We start from the raw sequence: 19,992 nt of genomic DNA on the forward strand, positions 1-19,992 counted from the left end.
AAATTGAGTCGGGTTCGCATCTGTAATCCTAGCTAATCAGGAGGATCATGGTTCAAGGTCAGTCTCAGCAAAAGGTGAGACCCTATCTCAAAAATATACCCGAAAACAAAGGGCTGATGGAGTGGCTTAAGTGGTAGAGCATCTGCCTTAGCAAGCATGAAGCTGTGTTCAAACCCAAGTACCACCCAAAAAAAAGAAAAAATCATAAATTGTCTTTAAGCACTTGTTATATGCAGAGACCCTGTTAAAACTCTTACCCTCAAGGACTTAGCCACCTTCTCTGTGAAGTTCTTCCTGACCCCTCCTGAAATTACCTTTCTCCTTCTCTGATTCTACTGTACATTTTATAGCTTCTATTATAAATTTATTATAAAGTGTAGTAAAATTTTTATATCTGTATTCCTCACTAAGCTACAGGTTCCTAAGGAAGAGGACTGCTTCCCAATTTAACTATAGCTTGTACCTCTCTCCTAAGCTCCAGGCTCAAATATGCAACCACCTATTGAACATCTCCATTAGTAGACATGAAACTGGCATAGAGGACTACTGCCATTTATTGGCAAATGGCACCACCATCTATTACTATGGTCACATAAAATCCAAAAGCCCTGCTGGCATTAACCCAACCATATATACTGAACTTCATTACTTCTTATAACCTCTAATGCTGAATCCCTGACTCCAAGCCATATTGGTATCCTTCTCCTGTCACAATCCTAAGTAATCTCACTACTTCACTCTTGCCCACACCCTACAATCTCTCTTTTGTGAGGCAGAAACAGTGAATAATCTAAAGCAAAAAAAACAAAACAAAAAAAACATCATTTCATTCCCTTGCTTTTAATCCTTTCAATGATTTCCCATTATTCTCAGACACTGGCCTCCAGCAATAGAACTTCTTTCTAACCTTCTACCATATCTGCCTCATCCACTGGGGGGCCTCTACACTAGGTCCTCTAGATGGCCACCGGGGTGCCTCCTCTCAGCATTCAGGTGTCAATTCCAATCAGTTCTTTCAAGGCCCATCTCCACAGCCTTGACTAATGCAGTGCCCTTTCAGAAACCTACCACCTCAACCTAACTAATTTATAAGCTTCTGAAATTATTTCTTTTATATTAGTTTGCCCGACTCTTCTACTTTTCACTAGCAGGTATGTTCCTTGAAATGAGAGTTCTATCAGTCATATTCACTGTTATATGAATGCTGCCTAAAATATCTGTAAGAAGGTTTCAATAACTATGTCTTTATAGTTTTATGCTGATTATGTCTTTGAATCATCCACAGAAGCTAACACTCAGGAAATGCTCAATAATTGTTTGGTGAATGAAAGCAATTTACTAACTGGAAATTCTTCCATTATGTTCCTTTCATAACCAATTTCAATAAAAGATATAAATGTCCCAAAGCTAAATCCATACTTACTACCGAGCAATGGCTAGTTGAAGATGATTCACTATTCTCTGGTAGCAGCAATAATGACTTCATATTTTCACTCTCTGCATAATCCACCGGCCGCAGACCAAATATGTTACTGTTAAAATAAATACAGATGAGCTTAAGTAAGTAAAATGTGTGACTTGATTCTTAACAACATGGATGCAGTAGTGGGACAAGTTTCTCAATGTCCTTAATAATATACAATTTTAAATAAAATAAATGAGTCAAACTCACAGTAGGCTCAAGTATTTAGCATCAAAAGGTGCTGAATTCAATGGAGAAAAGATGTGAAATTTTAATTTGACACCAGATCATTACAGAGAATATCATTAATTAAAAACTTAAATAAGAATTTTTTAAAATTCTGTATTTCTCTGTTTTCAGATTCATATTTTAAATTATGGCTCTTAATTATTGTGGTTCCTAATTATTAATCTTTATGTATAAGATGTTTTCAAATGTAAAGACAAATCATTTACTATAACTATTGTAGGCTCTATTGTCTGTTTAAAAAAATACAAAATTATAAAAATTCACAGGACAGGCATTTAGATCCATTAGAAGGAAAATTATGCCACATGACAAATACTTTAATAAAGTAGTGAACACAGTATTTTAAAAATTAACATTTCATGTACTCTAATCTATAATAATCAGAGCCATTAGAAAACAAGCTATTGTGGTACAGAGAACAATCTGTTGCAGATTTCTCAACATGTACTGAGTCACATCACAGAATGTTACACTGGAAAAGACTTTAGAGATCACACAGTTATATTATAGATAAGAAAACAGAGAAACAGTTTTTAATAACCTAAGGTCACATTTTCCATGTACATTCCAGTAATATTCAATATTGTCCATCCTTAGGCTTAAATTATAAATAACTTGATAAAACTAAAATTCTTTGGTCTGCTATTCCTCCTCCTTATATATGGTTTCAAAATATGATTTCTTTTTTTTTTTCTTTAAATGGGACTTGGATTTGAACTTAATGCTTACAAAGCAGGCACTCTACTGCTTGAGCCAAATCTCCACCTCATCAAAGTATAATTTTAATATATTAATAGTATGACAACAACCTTTCTTTTTTATTATAAAAAGTTTTTATTAGGATATATTCATTATATATATTATTATGGGGGGGTGGCGGAGATTCATAGTGACACTTCCGATTAGGCTTATGGTGTACTTTGGTCAGATCATCCCATCCTTTCTCCCCAACAACCCCCTCCCCTCCCCACTTAAAGCAATTACAAGAGGTTTCTTTGTTCCATTTCATATAAGTATATGAGGTCCATCTACCACATACCCTCACCTTCATACCTTCATCTCCTTCATTCACCCTTCTCCCTCCTACTAATGCCCCCCACACATACTATATCTGTTTTTCTGATTAAGCACCCAGCAACCCAGGGTCTTGTGAAGGGATTGTTTCATTTCTATTTATGATATGATGTATTTCCCAGGCCCTCATCAATCTAAGAAAATCTTTCTGCTGCTTTAAAACACAAATCACTTAGGCTGGGTATAGATTTTTTTCTTTCTTTTTTTTTTGGGGGGCACACAAGGTAGGATTTATTAGAGAGAAAGGAAAAGCTGCCCCTAGAGATGGACAGGGAGCCTGGAAAATAGGTAGCTCCCTGTTGTTTACATAGAAGGTTTTTTTTATTTATTTTTTGTCAATGACTTTTCAAAATGAGCATCTCTTATAATTTCTATGGTTTTTAGGATTATGATAGATCTACATAATGACCATTAAGTTCACATGAGGGCCGGGGTAATAGTTCAGTGGTGAAGCACTGGCTAAGTACACACAAGGCCTCGGGCTTGAATCCCAACACTGCCAAAGGTAGGAAAAAAAAAAAAATCCATGTGAAAATACAAAGTGTTAAACAAGGTATGAAAATAAACATGATATAATACAATTTTATAAGTTATATTGAATAGAGAAAGGTCCAAAAGGAAGCAGGATGAAACATCAGGGGAAGAGGCAGGAGGAAAGTGTCAATTCTGTTTGATGAAGCACAGAGGTCACACACATGAGGGATACAAGCCTCTCCTGGGTTTAGAGGTAATCAACGACCTTTGTGAAGTTATTTTTATGGCATAGTGGGAAAAAAGTTAGTGGATTAAGATAAGAAATGACCCACAGCAAATGTCTCTTTAATGACTATTACTCATGACTATCAGGTCAGGTGCTCTTTCTTCTTTGGAAGTGCAGGACAAACACTGACAAGTTTGTCTTTGCCTATTCCCCTTTGTGCCCAGGTCCGCACCATTTACCTTCCTCTGGCAACAGTACTTTTCTAGCCAAAGTAAAAAAGCAATCAATTCTATTTCAGCTTACTGATTTACAACAAAGGACACAAGTCACTGTTTACATTTAGTCAGACAAAAACCAGGGCATTCCAAGATGAATCTCATCTATTCGGTATTTCCCAATTTCATACACATTATGCTCACATACCAACTATACCACCTCCTCACACACGTATGCCATAAGTAACAATCAAAACTAGAAATCTGAGTCGAGGAACCAATATTCTAGTTCTTAAGCCAAGTGCAAAAATGAACCAAAAAAGTCATACTATACATTATCAAGCAATCACTATACACATAGAGGTTTTAACAAGGACAAACTGATTTTATACCTCAAAAAAATATATGAGCCCAATCAAGTACACTTTAATGCACAGTAACTAGTGACATTAGCATAGTTATTTCACACAAATACAAGTAAGAGTCCACTATGGCAAGATGAAAAAAAATGCTAATAGATAAGAAGAAGTACTTCTCAATGTACCACCATCAGTTAGTCAGGACGTTCAACAAAGAAAAAACAGTGAAACAATGGTGTGATGCTCTTGTCTTCTAAAAAAGTGCTTCATAAAATGCCTAGCAAGATTTCAATTTACATTAGGATCCTTACTACACAAAACTTACTATCTCACATGGTCTTAAAGTATGTGGTTCCTCCACTTAGATTATGGATGGCCTCTGCTTACATAAATTTATTGAATACTTACCCTCCTGTATTGCTAAAAACCAGAGAGTAGCATGTTACATATGCTACAGGTGGAAAGATAATCAGTGAAGCCCAGTCCTGCTTCACTGGCTAGGGAACCTGTTATGTTGTTTCTGCTTTGTCATCAACCACTTATGTGTGGAATTAGATAATGAGTTTACATGTAGAAAATGAGAGAGGAAAAAAACATAGCAAGATAAGATGGGGCACATGTAAGGTTTTCTGTGCTGTCATGAAGCACAGAGGTCACAGACCTGAGAGACATAAGCTCAAAAACCATGCTTTCTTCTATAATGACATTTGAATGGACTAATACTTGGGTTAGCTTTTCCCTTTGTAAAAAAGTAGGTACAATGTGCAAGAAGAGTAACATTTTGTCACATACATCAGGTACTATCAATGTGACTGCTAACTGAAGATGGTGGTAATTTATTCTCCATCACTGCAAAAGGAAGGTTTTGTTTTGTTTTAAGATTTGCTACAATATCATGAACTCAAAACAGACATCAACAATTTGATATTTTATTAGACTAGATTATAAAGGGACAACACAGAATGATTTTTTTCTCAATACATATGTTCTCTATTTTCTAGCATAAAACCTAAAGCCTTAAGACTCATAAGACTCAAATCAGGTATTTTGAAGGTTATGTGGGACTTAGAAAACACTTTCCTTGCCTATAATCCTACTGAGAACAAATATATATTTAACAAATAAGTATCAAACTGATAGAATGAAAGCGTAAGTAATGAGGTGAAATATGAGATGGACTTCAAGGAGAGTAAAGAATACACACTGACAAATGAACTGGCCCTGCATCCAGGACTATTAAGTGGCCTAGTGTGGATGACCATGCAAGGCCTGAGGAGGATGTATGGATCTGATGGAAGGCAGCCTTCTATCATGTGCAGAGGCCAAATACAACATGATCAGCAGATGAAAAAGAAATAAAGGAATGGACATTAGAGAGAAAGACAGCTTGCAGCCGTGGAAATGTAAAGACACATGTGTCTACTAGTAAAACTATTTGGATCAATGAAACATCAATATAACTAAAAATATTTTCAGAACATAGGAAAATGTCAATACCTTAACTGAACTTACATGCAGTTCATGACAATATACTAATACCTTTCATAAGTACCACTTCTGACAGTTCAGATCTTTTAATGCCTTATCAAAGAAAATCTCTTACAATTCAATAAGTTCCAAATAATTATATATCAGGATGGGGAGAGGGAATGGAGGCGGGCGCGGAAACTTGGCAGCAGCTTGCCGGGAGCTGTGGGCACACTCGAGCGGAGCCGGCCAACCCGCTGTGCCCCCGACCTTACCCGGGCCATGGCCGGCAACGTGAAAAAGAGCTCTGGCGCCGGGGGCGGCGGCGGCTCCGGGGGTTCGGGCGCGGGCGGCCTGATCGGGCTTATGAAGGACGCCTTCCAGCCGCACCACCACCACCACCACCACCTCAGCCCGCACCCGCCGGGCACCGTGGACAAGAAGATGGTGGAGAAGTGCTGGAAGCTTATGGACAAGATAAGCCTGGTCAAGTTGTATGGAAATGGGGAGGGACCTAACATGTATTGGATGCCTACTTTATTGGAAACTGCGCAAGCCTTTCATAGACATTTTATTAGGTGGTGCGGTTGTGTCAGAACCCAAAACTGGCACTAAAGAATAGTCCACCTTATATCTTAGACCTGCTGCCAGATACCTACCAGCATCTCCGTACTGTCTTGTCAAGATATGAGGGGAAGATGGAGACACTTGGAGAAAATGAGTATTTTAGGGTATTCATGGAGAATTTGATGAAGAAAACTAAGCAGACCATAAGCCTTTTCAAGGAGGGGAAAGAAAGAATGTATGAGGAAAATTCTCAACCTAGGTAATGGATACTACACAAATATGAATTAAGGTCTGTGACTGCCTGGATGGGTAATGCTAAAAGTAGTTGAATTGGTTTGAATTTTATGTTAATAGGAGTGAAAAGTTGACATTTGATGTAAAGGTGTTTTTAATATAAAAGGTTGTCTTGGAGGACTTTGGACCATCCTTAGGTCTGGTAGATTGGCTTTTTTTGTTGTTTTGTTTTGCTTTTTTCGGTACTAGGGCTTGAACTCAGGGCCTACATTGTAATGAGTTTTTTTTTGAGGTAGGATCTCAAGAACTATTGCCAGGGCTGGCTTCAGATCTGAGATCCTCCTGATCTCTGCCTCGTGAGTAGCTAGGATTGTAGGCGTGAGCCACCTGCTGGATTGTTTACCTCTGAAAAAACAGTGAGTTTTAAAAATGTATTTCATTTTTCATTTTTCCCCTTTATTGTTGTGCTGGGTGGGTGTACATTGTGGCATTTACACGAGTTCTTAACAATGTATTAAGTAAAATCCAGTGATTTATACTCATGAAAAGATTTCAAGCAGTAAATCCTTTTGAGACTCTCAAGACCATGAAAGTTTGTATGTAGATGAGAGTTTGAAAGAAAGAAAGTTGAGATTAAGCTGAGTTTGGGAGCTCTTACCAGCAACTGTAGCATATTAGGTAAATTGTAAGTGTGTGATTATAGAGATAAAATAAGCTAATAGTTCAGATAACTTTTTTGTTTTTTGAATAAAGCAAAGTGAAGTGACATTTCCTTTATGGGTAAGAGTAATTTTTTTTTTTTTGGCAGTACTGGGGTTTGAACTCAATACCTCATGCTTGCTAGGCAGGCGCTCTTACCATTTGAGCCACTCTACCAACCAACCCTTTTTTGTGTTGGGTATTTTCAAAATCGGGTTTCTCAAACTATTTGCCCAGGCTGGCTTTGAACCTCAGTCCTCCTGATATCTTCCTCCAGACTAGCTTACAGGCATGAGCCACCAGTGCCTGGCAGGTAAGAGTAATTTTTAAACTAGAGTAAGTAGAGGCAAATGCAATTAATTCATAACAGCACCTCCCCCCCACCCCCAGGGATGGAACCCATGGCACGTACTAGGCAGGTGCTCTACCACTGAGCAATACTACCAACCCAAATACTACCAACCCAAATGCAGTTTACCTAATAACCATTTGAGGGATTGCTGTGCATTCTTTTGTACTAATTAAATTCTAAAACCTTGGCTGTCCTACATGTTGTTATAAATTACATATTGGGAAAGAAGTTAACTGTGTGCATGGATGTAATTGTATTTGGTTTTATCCAGTTGGAAATAAATATTAACTCATCTAGAATAAATAATAAAATATAAAAAAAAATAATAATAATTATATATCAATAATATACTTCATAATGATTCTAAAACTTCTATGTTTTATGGTTATTGAAACATTTTACATGATCATAGACCAAGAAGTTATTTTTATGATTATTTTTTTCCTCTACAGCATGGTACATTGGTGGATTTTATCACTTTTTTTTTCCTGTAATGTACTCCTGCCCTAAACCTGTGACTTTAAATCCAGTTTGGAAAATATGTTTCATATAAAACCTTTAAACATATGAGTGAAGATTTTAAATTTTAAAACCTTGACAGAAAATGTGAGTGTTCCCAAGTTACTGTGTTTTGCTATCCAAGAAAGAATGAATAAAATACTGGAGAATCACTGCTACTGACACACATTGATATAGAATTGATATGACGATGAATATATGTATTAATATACACATACACAAAATACATATACTAGAATTAGAAATAATCATTTGCTTATTTTATACAGAGAATAAATACATGTGTATATACAGACAAGAGAAAATTATAAACATTGCTTTGTAATCAGTTTGAAAAACATTCATTCGACAAGTCCTTTTTTTCTTAATGTACCAAGAACTCTATTAGACACAAAGAACCAATGAGATAAAGGTCATTTCCACCTTCACAGAACTCACTAGGCAAAGCAGAGAGAAGCACATAGGGAGGACTTTGTAGTCTGGTGAAGCTTCTCAGACCTGAAAAGCAAATGAAGACAGTAGGTACAGAGGTAGAATATGAGTATCACAGAAGAGTGAAAAGTAAGTGAAGGCCTTTAAGTGCAGTAGCATGGCAGATCAGAAACAGTAACAATAAAAAAAAGAGACAGGGAAAACAGGGGGTTGGTGAAAATGAGTGCACCACAGGGAATGAGGTGTTCTGGAAGCATAGTTGTGGTGAAATGATGGAAGAAAAAAGGGGTGGTGTTAAAGGGGAGCAAGAAACCCAAAACAGTTCCTTAGACAGCCATATGGCATCAGGACAGCACGATGGTTATGCCGGAGTTACAGAATTAGACTGCCAGGATTTAAATTACAGCTCTGTCACTCAAAAGTTGCGTGACTTCAGAAAAATTACTTAAATCTTTTGAGCTTCTATTTTTTCATCTGTAAAATGGGGCTAGTAATATGACCTACTTTCTAAGATTATTCCAAGGACCAAATGAATTAATACATTAAAAGCAATTAAAACAGTGCCTGGCAGGTAGCACCAGCTCAGTGACTGCTCACTATTAATTCTGTTAGACCTGCAATGTTAGAAGACTGATATAGAATGAAAATAAGAACACACAGACTAATGTACCTCCCTGTACAACTACTATATGCTAATAATTTTTTTTAAAAAAAGAACATATAGGCTGTATCTGGGGCTGTTAGCCTCCTATCATCATTTCCTCCCATTTTATATATTTTATGCATACTTTGTAGTAATAATTTGGATGTTCAGTAAGGGAAAGTATAGAAGCATGGTGTTTTAAACATTAAAATAATTTAAATAACAGTAATTTTCATTTTCCTGGATGGCACAATATAAATCCTCTCCATAACCAGAATTCTTTCTGATTACCAAAATTGATGGAAAAAAGACACTTACCAAAAGGTTAAACTTAAGTGTTTAATGTTTTAGTCTCCACAGGAAAGAAAGAGTTCAGAATACAGTAAAAATCCTTTAACATCCTTTTCCCTACAGGAATGACAAAGGTAGACAACTGCCTACTACTTTGCCCTGAATGAGCTGTAGCACTAAAAGGTGAGGAGGAGAGAAGGGCAAATTTAAATTTGTACTTGAACACACAGATCATCCAGCATACAAAAATATACACAAGGTATTTTTATTAATCCTAAACCTATCGTGCGTGACAGGATGCCAAGACAGTGTATGAACAAAATCCTTTATGAACAGCTACAAAATTGCAAACACAAAGACTTAATTTTTTACATCACTTTGCTTGCTTCAAACAGGAAAAAGTACAATCACTCAAAATAGCAATGTGTTTTTTTAAGCTACAAAATATAAATGATCCTTGTTGTAGGTGATTTATTTTAAAAAGAAAAAATTAAATAGGGCAAGAAAACAATTAATAGGTCCAATGGTCCACATAATATTATTCTACTTAAGAATTCAATGTCCTTCCCAAGAAAAAGCGTGTTAATAGCAGACCAAGTACAAAATCCTAAATCCTACATATTTGCCAGGAAAAAAGAAAGGAAAGAAGGAAAGGAGGGAGAAACTAAGGGAGGGAAGGAAAAGAAAAAAAGCATCTGGTATTCTCCACATACTTCAAATGGTTCTGAGGTAACAGCAAACAATTTAGTCCCAGGTTTGCATTGGAATGTACAGAGGGAAGTGGGTAAGATGGACAATCAGATTCTAAAGAATTATCAATATAGAAAGTCTCAGACAACAAATATCGTAATAGACTTAAATTTCTTTCTCATTATCCAATATTGAAACAAAACTTTTTCCTCTTGAGCAATGGATTCTCAGCTCACAAGAGGTAAATTACTTATGCAAAAAGCAAGGGAATTCAGAGTTAAATGAATTAACACTGTATTTAAATGTTAAACAAATTTTTAAATGCCAAAGTTTACACAGTAAACTCAACACGCACTATAGAGTACCTAGTAAAATGTGACTTAACGGTAGGGTATGAGAATATTAAAATTAATTCAGAACAAAAAGTAGAAAGATATTTTAAAAATCTGAAGTAGAAGGATATATGACTCTCTAATGTATACTCATTCCCTCCATAATCATTGATTTAGAGCCCAATAACCTTGCAACAGGAAAATTCATAGTCAAAGACCAGAGCCTCTATGAAAAAACTGGGTTGAGAAGACTTCACTAATGAACCTATAAATTAAATAATAAAGATGACAAATAAAAAATATCAATAATATTTTGAATTTGTACTGCATATGATTAATTCCTAGCTATCATGCCTTTCCTTATAAGGTTTCAAGATTCCCTTCATCCATACTCAGTAAGATGATTTAAATTGGCTTTGCAGTGGATAATACTCCATTCTTTCTTGTCCTGTATCTGGTCTTCCATAAATATTCAATACTTAATTATGTGGCTGAGTTGTTGACTTTCTCCACTTTCTGTGCTACAAAAAGGCTCTAGGTTATCTTCACAGTTTATAAAACAGTACTATAAGACAGTTCTTCTGCACGGTCTCTAATATTTAAGGCCATGAAGTCTTAGAATTATTAATGACAACTTCATACCAGGAATATCAGAACTTTGTAGTCTGGATCCCTTACCGCTCTTATATTACTCTCTCCTAAACACATCCCTAACTGTAAAACTAGATTTGCTTTGTTTCAGTTTTTCCTTTCTCCCCCAGGCTATATTAGAAAAATCTCTTTACAATTTGCATTACACTTAATTAAATAGCTCAAATTAAAATTCTTCCAGTAGCTGAAAAGCTATAAAGTCAGTCAAAATATAGTTTCTGCTGGGTATTGAGGCGGGGGAGCGGGAGGGGGTGGAGTGGGTGGTAAGGGAGGGGGTGGGGGCAGGGGGGAGAAATGAACCAAGCCTTGTATGCACATATGAATAATAAAAGAAAAATGAAAAAAAAAATATAGTTATGCAATATACAGTAGCCATTTCGGTCAATAACAGACCATATACATAATACTGGATCAATCACCTCAAGACAGCCTGGTCATCTTAGTTTATGTAGTATACCCTGCATCATAATTGCCTAGCAAGGCATTTCTCAGAGTGTATCTCCATTGGTAGGTGAAGGAAGACTATGCAGCAAAGGTACGTAAGAAGAATGTACATTTGGTAGTGTAAGGATATAGATCATTTATCAAATTCTATTGAAAAATATTCAAAAATGCTTATCATTTTCTTATGTCTACAATACAATGAAATCAATGAGTACAGTGCTGGACTACAGGCCTGCTTCAGCTTAGAGGGCCCTGAAATATGTGAAAACAACAGTATTTTTTAACATTTAATATACAAAAAGACAACCATAGCATCTGACTAAAACATACATAAAGGAAGACTTCCAATTTTTATGGGTCTGCAATATCCCAATATATACACAGGAAACCTAGTTGGGTCAGCATTTCCTCACACATTTCACCTTCCTGGTGTGCAAAATGCTAAGCATCAGTACAAGGCTCTTCACGGGCCTTGATTTTCAGATAAACCTACAACATAGGCAGTTTGTTTTTATAGTCCACAGAGACATGGGAGGGATAAATTTAATGGCATAAGAAGATCCATCTGCTCTTATTCTACTATTAATACATTAGTGTTTCAGAGTGATAGCTACCAATAACAAAATTGGAGAGATCTCTAAAAATTATGTAATATGTAAATTACCAAAATAATGTTGTATTTTGTGGGGGGAGGGACTTATTTCTGTAAGACACACTATTCATGTCCCCGAAAACAAAAAAGATTTAAAGGATTTTTATTACTTTCAAAAAGTTATCAGTATAATTTTGATATCAAAATCTCAGGGCAAAAGATTAAAGGTAAAATCACAAATCATTCTAACTTCTAATTATGCAAAAATCCTAAATAAAGTACTAGCAAGCTGACATAAAATATTTGTTTAAAAGAAACTGGAAAGGAGGACACCAGTATCTGGTCAATCAGATGAACAGTCATTATAAAATAAAACAAAAAGTACAGGAAATTACTTCAGAATGATAACCAACAATCTACAAAAGAAAGAATAACCATATTTAGGAATAGAAATCATACTATTATACCTAAAGATTAAAGTTACACTTTCATCTGCCTACTACTTTTTATCCAACATCAATCCCAACCTCTCTTGTCAAATAAACCCTCCTCCCCAACTGTCCTATCTGAATCAACCACCTGTCCAGCACAGGAGTCGCTTGACACATGTGGCTATTTAAATTAATTAAAATCAAATACATTTGAGAATTTAGTTTCTCCGTAGTGACAGCTGATTTTCAAGTGTTCAATAGCTACAGGTGGCCAGGCTATTGAATGCCCAGCACTGACATAAATATTTCCATCCTGTAGAAAAGAACTATTTGGACGGTGCTGGCCTATACATAAGGGTGTAATTTTGCCAGGTTAGCCTATTTAAATCAGGTGCCTGATCTCTCTGAAAAGGCACCTGTGAAGGCAGACTCTTGGTCTCATGCCCACTTCTTGTATATTAGTTAAGTTCTCACTGTGCAGTGAAGAATCATGGTGTACAAACCATAAGATAGGCTCTCTGTTTTGGCTCATTAATCCTCACTATGTTCTGAAGAAATAGAAAAGCAGCAGGCAGCACCCATGTTTTATAGGTGAGGACACCAAGGCACAGAAATTAACCTGCCTGAGGCTATAAAGTCAATAATGGAGTCACAAATAAAAGCTGGATTCCCTAACACCCTGACCAGTGCTCCATTCATTAAAGTAGTCATGGTTGATTTAAGAACCCTAGGGTGAAAACTATTCAGTTTCACCTGACCCAAGCAGCCATTTTCTTTATCAAATGGCTTGCTAAACCCAAAGGAGGGTCATATCTATTAAGTCCTTATATAGATATAAATATGTGTTAGGTCCATATCTATCTATAATTAATTACACACACACAAGCACACAGAAAAAGTTTAAAAAAAAAAAAAAAGAAAGCATATAGAGTATATATCCCCTAACTTTGACTTGAGATGGGAAATATAAATTAGACACATCTTACTGAAACTAACAGCATCAAGTTATGTTATATTCTTGCATTATTAGTTTTTCAACTATGTTAAATGATTGTCTGTAAAAAAATTACAACCTAGAAGCTCTGTGTTTTTAAATTCTTATATGCCTTTGTAGCTATGGTAAGCCTGATTTTTGTGTGTGCTCTTTTGAAACCTATAGAAGCTATGGGGGCACAGAGGGGCAATTCCTGTATTTTCATTTCAACTACCTAATTAACTGAAGAGAGTAAAATAACATATAGGGAGACATGAGCCAAGTTACAGATTAAAGATATAAAATGTACATACGGCATTTGCTTGTGATACTCTTGACAATAGCCATTTTAAAATGCAGCCGCCAGCATTCGCTAATGGGCCATGTGCCCTGACATTGCAAAACAATTTACTCAGAGCCTCATTTGAATAATGTGAAAAATCTGGGAAATAACTCAACTGCACTTGCCCAATATCCAAATACTTTAACTCATGTTTAAATTTCTAAAATAATTCTAAAATGCAAGGTAGCATAAAAATTAAATCTATGTTTTTTTATTAATAAATATTAATCCATAGAAGAGAAACACTAAATGAATTTGTCCACAAAATGAAAGCTTCTCAAATGAATTTGAAAATTGTTTCTGAGCACAGAGAATCTCCTGTAAATATGTGAGTCTCATTAGGAAAAAGCACACATGCTGATTTTAAGCATGGAACCTACGGCCACATCTAATTTCAGCTGTGTAAAAGAAGGAAAAACACCAACTTGGGTAGTGAACTTCTTTGTTTCAGCACACACCTTAATTTAGGAACAATTTAAAACCGAATTTTTGGATGACTACTTACACAGCGTTTCTGGAGGCTCCATAGGACAGTAACAGCTTGATGATATCTACGTGCCCATTCCTGGCTGCGTCATGAAGTGGGGAGTCATTCTGGTAGCCAGTGGTGTTCACCAATGCCTTATGCTGGAGCAGCAACTCCACTACCTTCAGGTGTCCATGATTGCAGGCTTCATGCTAATTAATTATTTTTTTACAAAAATTTTTTTAAAAGGGAGAGGAGAGTGGTAAGAAGAACAAATGATATTATATTAACATTACAGTTTAGAGAAATAAATGGTAACCTCAATCAGTAAACTTATTCTAAACTAAATATTCATACAGACTTTAGGTTAACAGAGTAAAAGCCAATAATAACCATTTCAGTGGTAAGAGGTGGTGATCAGCATCTATTAAGGCTAGGAAAATTAGGACCTTGGATCAAGTTCTTTAACAAAAAAAAAAAAGTAAAAGAAAATGTAGCTTTAAAACAACTAAATTGTTCTACTATAATTTTAAAACATTAAGAAAAAGAGACTTAATATTTAACAACCAAATCACACATAAAACCTGAAGTTCTCCAGACTAAAGAGATCTCACAAACTGGGGATATAACCCACCGGTAGAACACAAGCCTGGCATGCATAAAGCCCTAGGTTCAATCCCCAGCAACACAAGAAAACAAAAACAAAAAACTAGATAGAGAAAGAAAGAGAAAAAGAACTCACTGTATTAGGTCCTACACTAAATAGTGCACAAGCATATACACTAAACTCACCCAGCAAAATAAAAATGCCAGGAGTAATTATAAGACAAAAGCTAGAGACTACTAGACTGCTGGTGTCAGTGATAACAGAAGTAGTAACATGGAGTAGGTATTCTAAGGAGCTGACTAAATGACTGACACAACTGGTAACAATGGAATGTCCAAAGATGCCTTACATGCAAATCTTTTCTTATGTCTAATAAACTGCCAACACCGTCACTAAGTTATATTCTCATAAATCTCTGTATACTGTGTTTTCTTAGTGTATCTATCTTAATTCATAATAGGCAGTACCACATCCAACATCCCTAGGTCTATTTGGTGCAGGAAGGAATTCAAATTTATTAATCGTTTTTTTTTCTTGGTAGTACTAAGGTTAGAACTCAGGGCCTCCTGTTTGCTAGGTAAGTGCTCTACTACTTGAGGCATACCTCAGCCCTCTGCTTTCATTTGTTTTTGATAGGGTCTGGTGTTTTTGTGGATGAGTGAGGGACTGGGGAGTGGTGAGGAGGCAGCCTCCTGCCTCTTCCTCCTGAATAGCAAGGATTACATACATGCACCACCTTGCCCATCGCCTAGACATCAATCAGATAATCAGATCTTCTAAATCACCCACCAACTGTTACTACAATTTGCCTTAGTGGCTTTAAAAAACAAAAAAAGGAAAGAAAGAAATTAACCTTTCTCTGTAAAGGCTAGCCAACTAGTGGAGTCCAAAAAAACAATGTTCCTGTGATCCAGACTAAACTCTTCCAACTTCAGAACTTGGCAGAAAAATCATTTATTATATCTTTAAACCTTTTTTTGTACCTGGCCTAATGAGTCTCCTAATTTCTGTGCTGAACTTCTACTTTACAGGATAATGGCATTCTCCTCCTTTGTTGACATTCTGTGTATGACTACATTCAAACCTCATGCTTATTGCCTTCATATAATTAGCCCATGTAGAAATTGTTTCCAAATATTTTTGCCATTCTTTTTCCAGAGAATTCTTCACATTGCATTAATAATAATATTAAGCAAAGACTTAAAAATGTTTAATGTAATCAAATATTACATGACTGCCCCTATTTGTGACTGGATAGGCTCTAAGTGAAACTAAGACAGATGCTCAGTAAGAAGTACTCACTTGTAATCACATTCCATACTCAGTCCTTCTGATTTCTCTTTGTTTACAAAAAAGAAATCAGGCTGACACAGAGGCTCACCCCTATAATCAGCTACTGCAGAAGGGGAGATCACCTGGGAGGACAGCAGTTCCAGGCCAGCCTAGGCAAAAAGTTAGCAAGACCCCATCACAAACAATAAGTTGGGTTTGGAGGTTCTCAGTCTGAGGCTGGCCCTGGGCAAAATGCAAGACTACCTAAAAATAATTAAAGCAAAAAAAAAAAAAAAAAGGCTGGGGACATGGCTCAAGTGGTAGAGCATCTGTCTAGTAAGTTTGAGACCATGAGTTCAAACTCCAGTAATGCCAAGAAAAAAAAAAAATCAGGTTACAGTGGCATGAAATGCCACAGAATGGAGCCTGATGTTAATTATAATAGTTACCAACACACACATAAGCTAAATTCAGCAGTGTAATGTAACTGAGATCCTAAATCTAAAACTAGTCAAAAGGTAGCCAATTTCTTTCCTGTCACAACTGAAAAGCCAGATGAAAAATAACTTTTTCTCATACTTAGTGAAAACATCAATTCTGCAGACTAAAGAGATGATATAAATGGCAGAGGATAATTATGGGCAGACAGACATGTAACTATAAGAGCCATAAACACAGTAAGAATAAAAAACAAATACATCCCCAGCACTACAGAAATAAACAAGCAAACAGAAATATACCAGTGGTGTCCATCCAGCATAGTCTTTAACATTCGGGTCACTTCCATTTTGCAAAAGGTATTCCACAGAAGGTACATCGCCCTGGAAGAACAACAACAACAAAAATTGAGACATTAAAAAGCATTAAGAATAAAAGGGAAATATTGAGGGTTTGCTTTGTTTTGTTTTAAAGATTTTGACTTCTTCAAGATAAAGCAAAACTTAAATGTTTTCTCTTACACCTGTTGAAGAGAAGCTAAGAAATCTTAACTGTGTATAAGTAATCCTGAGATATCTAGTCATATTGTTTATACTTGACTATAAAATACATAACCTTCATTAGCAACCCATACTCAAAATTCATTTCAAAACACTAAATGAAGGGCCCTGGCTAAAGATCACCTGATTATCATTTCATTTGTGAAAAAATTCTTTTTGAACAAACATGAAAATGGCTTCTGGTTATTGTTTAAAAAAAACTATTTACAGTCAAGAAGACTACTCAGTGAAACTAAGGTAAAACTGCCAAAAACTGCTGCTTTATTAGTAGTTCTCTATTTATTCTAATTCAGTTTATATTCACATTAGTTGCTAAAAGGTATTTGCATGGCAGAAGCAGTTGCTTGGTTAAAATGGCAGAAGGATCAGAAGAAACATTCAAAGTAACCTATGAGATGAGCATTTAATGTTTATCTCCTGGTTCAAGACTCAATTCACACTCATTACCAATTAATTGAACTACATGAAATGTAGCTTCCATCAAATCCTTGACACTCCACACTAATCTTTCCAACTTGAAGAATGTTTTGTTAATCTTTTTCTCTTCCCTATCCCAGCACTCAGGAGATCCATTCAATACTTTTATAATAGTGGCTCATTGATGCAATAAAGGGAGAAAGAGGAAGGAAAAAAAATGTCACTTTATTTTTACAATCAAAACATGTTTTTTGAAGATGAAGATGTCAAGAATAAGTGAATTAAAAACAGGCACAGATACAATTAAAAACCTGAGAATCAGCAAAAGACCACGTGCAGAATGCCCCATGTTATGTAACAAGACCTTATCAATCAAACCTGTCAATCACTACAGCCCCTCCTGCAAAAACCATTTGCCCTTATAACATACAATCCTTTGAACAAAGATCCGGACTTCTTTGCCATCTGGCCAGAGCCCATTGCTCTCTCTTGCAGTATTTCCTCCTGCCTATACATTCCTTTCTTTACAATAAAACTTTACTATTGCATTGCAAAAAAACAAAAAAGCACAGGACAAGAATTTTACCTTTAAGTTTTTATATTTTCAATTATGAAATGGCATTAAAGTCACCTTCCAATTTGGACTAATATAGATAGATGCTGTTTTTTGAAGGAAGAAATGAAATAGCATGGGAAGTATGCTGTCCTGTGTTGCCAGCCTTCCTTGAATGTGAATCCTGGGGTTGTTTGCTGAGATGTTAATGAAAGACCAGTATAATTATTCCCAGGTTTATAAAATTAAAAAAAACGTGAAAACTTGAGGGGGAAAAAGGTGAACCTTGGCAAAGGAGTTAGTCTGGGGAACTGATCTCAGGTAGTCTCTCCTCTCACCCTTGGTGTTTTTTGTTTTGTTTTGTTTTTCTTTTTTATGCTAAGGATTGAACTTGGGGCCGCACATGCTAAGCACACACTCTACCTCTTAGCTACATGTCCAGCCCTCTCTTCTCTGTCCTTTTTCTCAGGGCTGAGAAATAACAATCCTCAAACTACCTACCACTGCTGTGGCTCTTCATCTCATCCCTTAATTTAATGCAGAGATGTGATATCTATCTTTCAGATTTGATTATGTATTTTCACTGAAGTTCTGGTCAACTCTTACTCTTAAGCCTTTTTAAAAAATGTCTAGCTATAAAACAGAATTTATTGCCCCTTTTTAAAACAAGTAAAGCTTTAGGAAAAAGGATGATCATTTATGCAGTGGGATGAAGTAAAATTCTCTTCAGATTACACTGTTACCAGTCATGGCAAATGTAACCAAATAAATTCTTTGAGGGTAATAGAAGAGGGGGCAGGACCTAGGTCCAGAAGATAAAGCAAAGCAAAAGTAAATGATAGCATATCCTGAAAAAGGCTGAATATATATGACAAAATTATACATATACTGTTGTGTTTGATTAGTTTTGTGAAATGCTTCTTTAAGAGAGAATGAAATCACTTTTCACTCTTCGCCCTAATACCTTTTTTATGCATATATATAAAGTACATCGACTATTTGCCCTCCTTTACCCTCTCCATTCACCCTCTCCATCCACTAGTACCCTCTCCCCAACACGCCTGTTTTACATTCCCGAGCTTCATTATTTAAGTGTCTATTCATTGTTCAAAAGGGTTTCACTATGGTATTTCACCAATAAATATACTGTACTTTAATTAGTCTATTTATCATTTCCTTAAGGTGCAAACATAAAGATTTCTTCTAGGTTTTTGAAATAAATAGCACATTATTATTATCTATAGTCACCCTACTGTGCAATAGCATATCAAAACGATCACTGCTATCTATCTGACAGTTATTTAGCCAATACTCTTTTCTGAAATGAATTTATTCCTCTATTGGGTTGATATGTAGAAGTCATTAAGTAACCTAACTACAACAAAATTTACTCATTCTTTTTTAAAACTTTATTTCTATTTCCATATTTTGGTCTACTTTTTATTTAAGTCTGAGATTTGAACTCAGGACTTCATGCTTGCAAAGCAGGCACTCTACTGCTTCAGCCACACCTCCAGTACATTTTACTCTGGTTATTGTGGAGATGAGGTATCTTGAACTATTTGCCCATGATGGCCTCAAACAGTGATCCTCCTAATCTCAGCCACCCAAGTAGCTAGGCTCACACCTCCAGGCATGAGCCACTAGTGCCCAACTGGGCTGTTTCTTAACTAATACACATCTAACTTTGGAGAATAGGGTAGCTTAAAGTCCTCACCCCTTTAAAAAAAATCCAAATGCAACATATACTAAAATATTCCTACATTAATAGTATTAACATGTTTTTAAATTGACAAAATGATCTTAAATGCTGAATAGCCTTTTAAAAGCATCACATTCCAAATCAACTGCCCCAGTTCCAATAAAAACATCTTCCCAAAATACCTAAGAGTATTTGAACTACCGCAACTTCTGTAGTTCCAGTGCAAGTTAACGTGTATGTTGCAACTTTTATTCTATA

The 19,992-nt window shown here is 35.9% G+C and overlaps 1 protein-coding gene across 3 annotated transcripts in view; it reads right to left on the reverse strand.

The window, feature by feature from the left end:
* Bard1 (BRCA1 associated RING domain 1) overlaps window positions 1-19,992 on the reverse strand; it is an 88,534-nt gene that overhangs the window by 23,070 nt on the left and 45,472 nt on the right. For all 3 annotated transcript variants that reach the window (XM_020151781.2, XM_020151780.2, XM_074071659.1), the window contains 3 exons: window positions 16,805-16,885; window positions 14,225-14,397; window positions 1,424-1,532 (listed from right to left, as the gene is read on the reverse strand). In XM_020151781.2, coding sequence (XP_020007370.1) covers window positions 1,424-1,532; window positions 14,225-14,397; window positions 16,805-16,885 — 363 coding nt within the window. The remainder of the gene's footprint in view (window positions 1-1,423; window positions 1,533-14,224; window positions 14,398-16,804; window positions 16,886-19,992) is intronic.

The sequence above is a fragment of the Castor canadensis genome, chromosome 4 (genome assembly GCF_047511655.1).
Source record: "Castor canadensis chromosome 4, mCasCan1.hap1v2, whole genome shotgun sequence".
NCBI classification, from domain to species: Eukaryota; Metazoa; Chordata; class Mammalia; order Rodentia; family Castoridae; genus Castor; species Castor canadensis.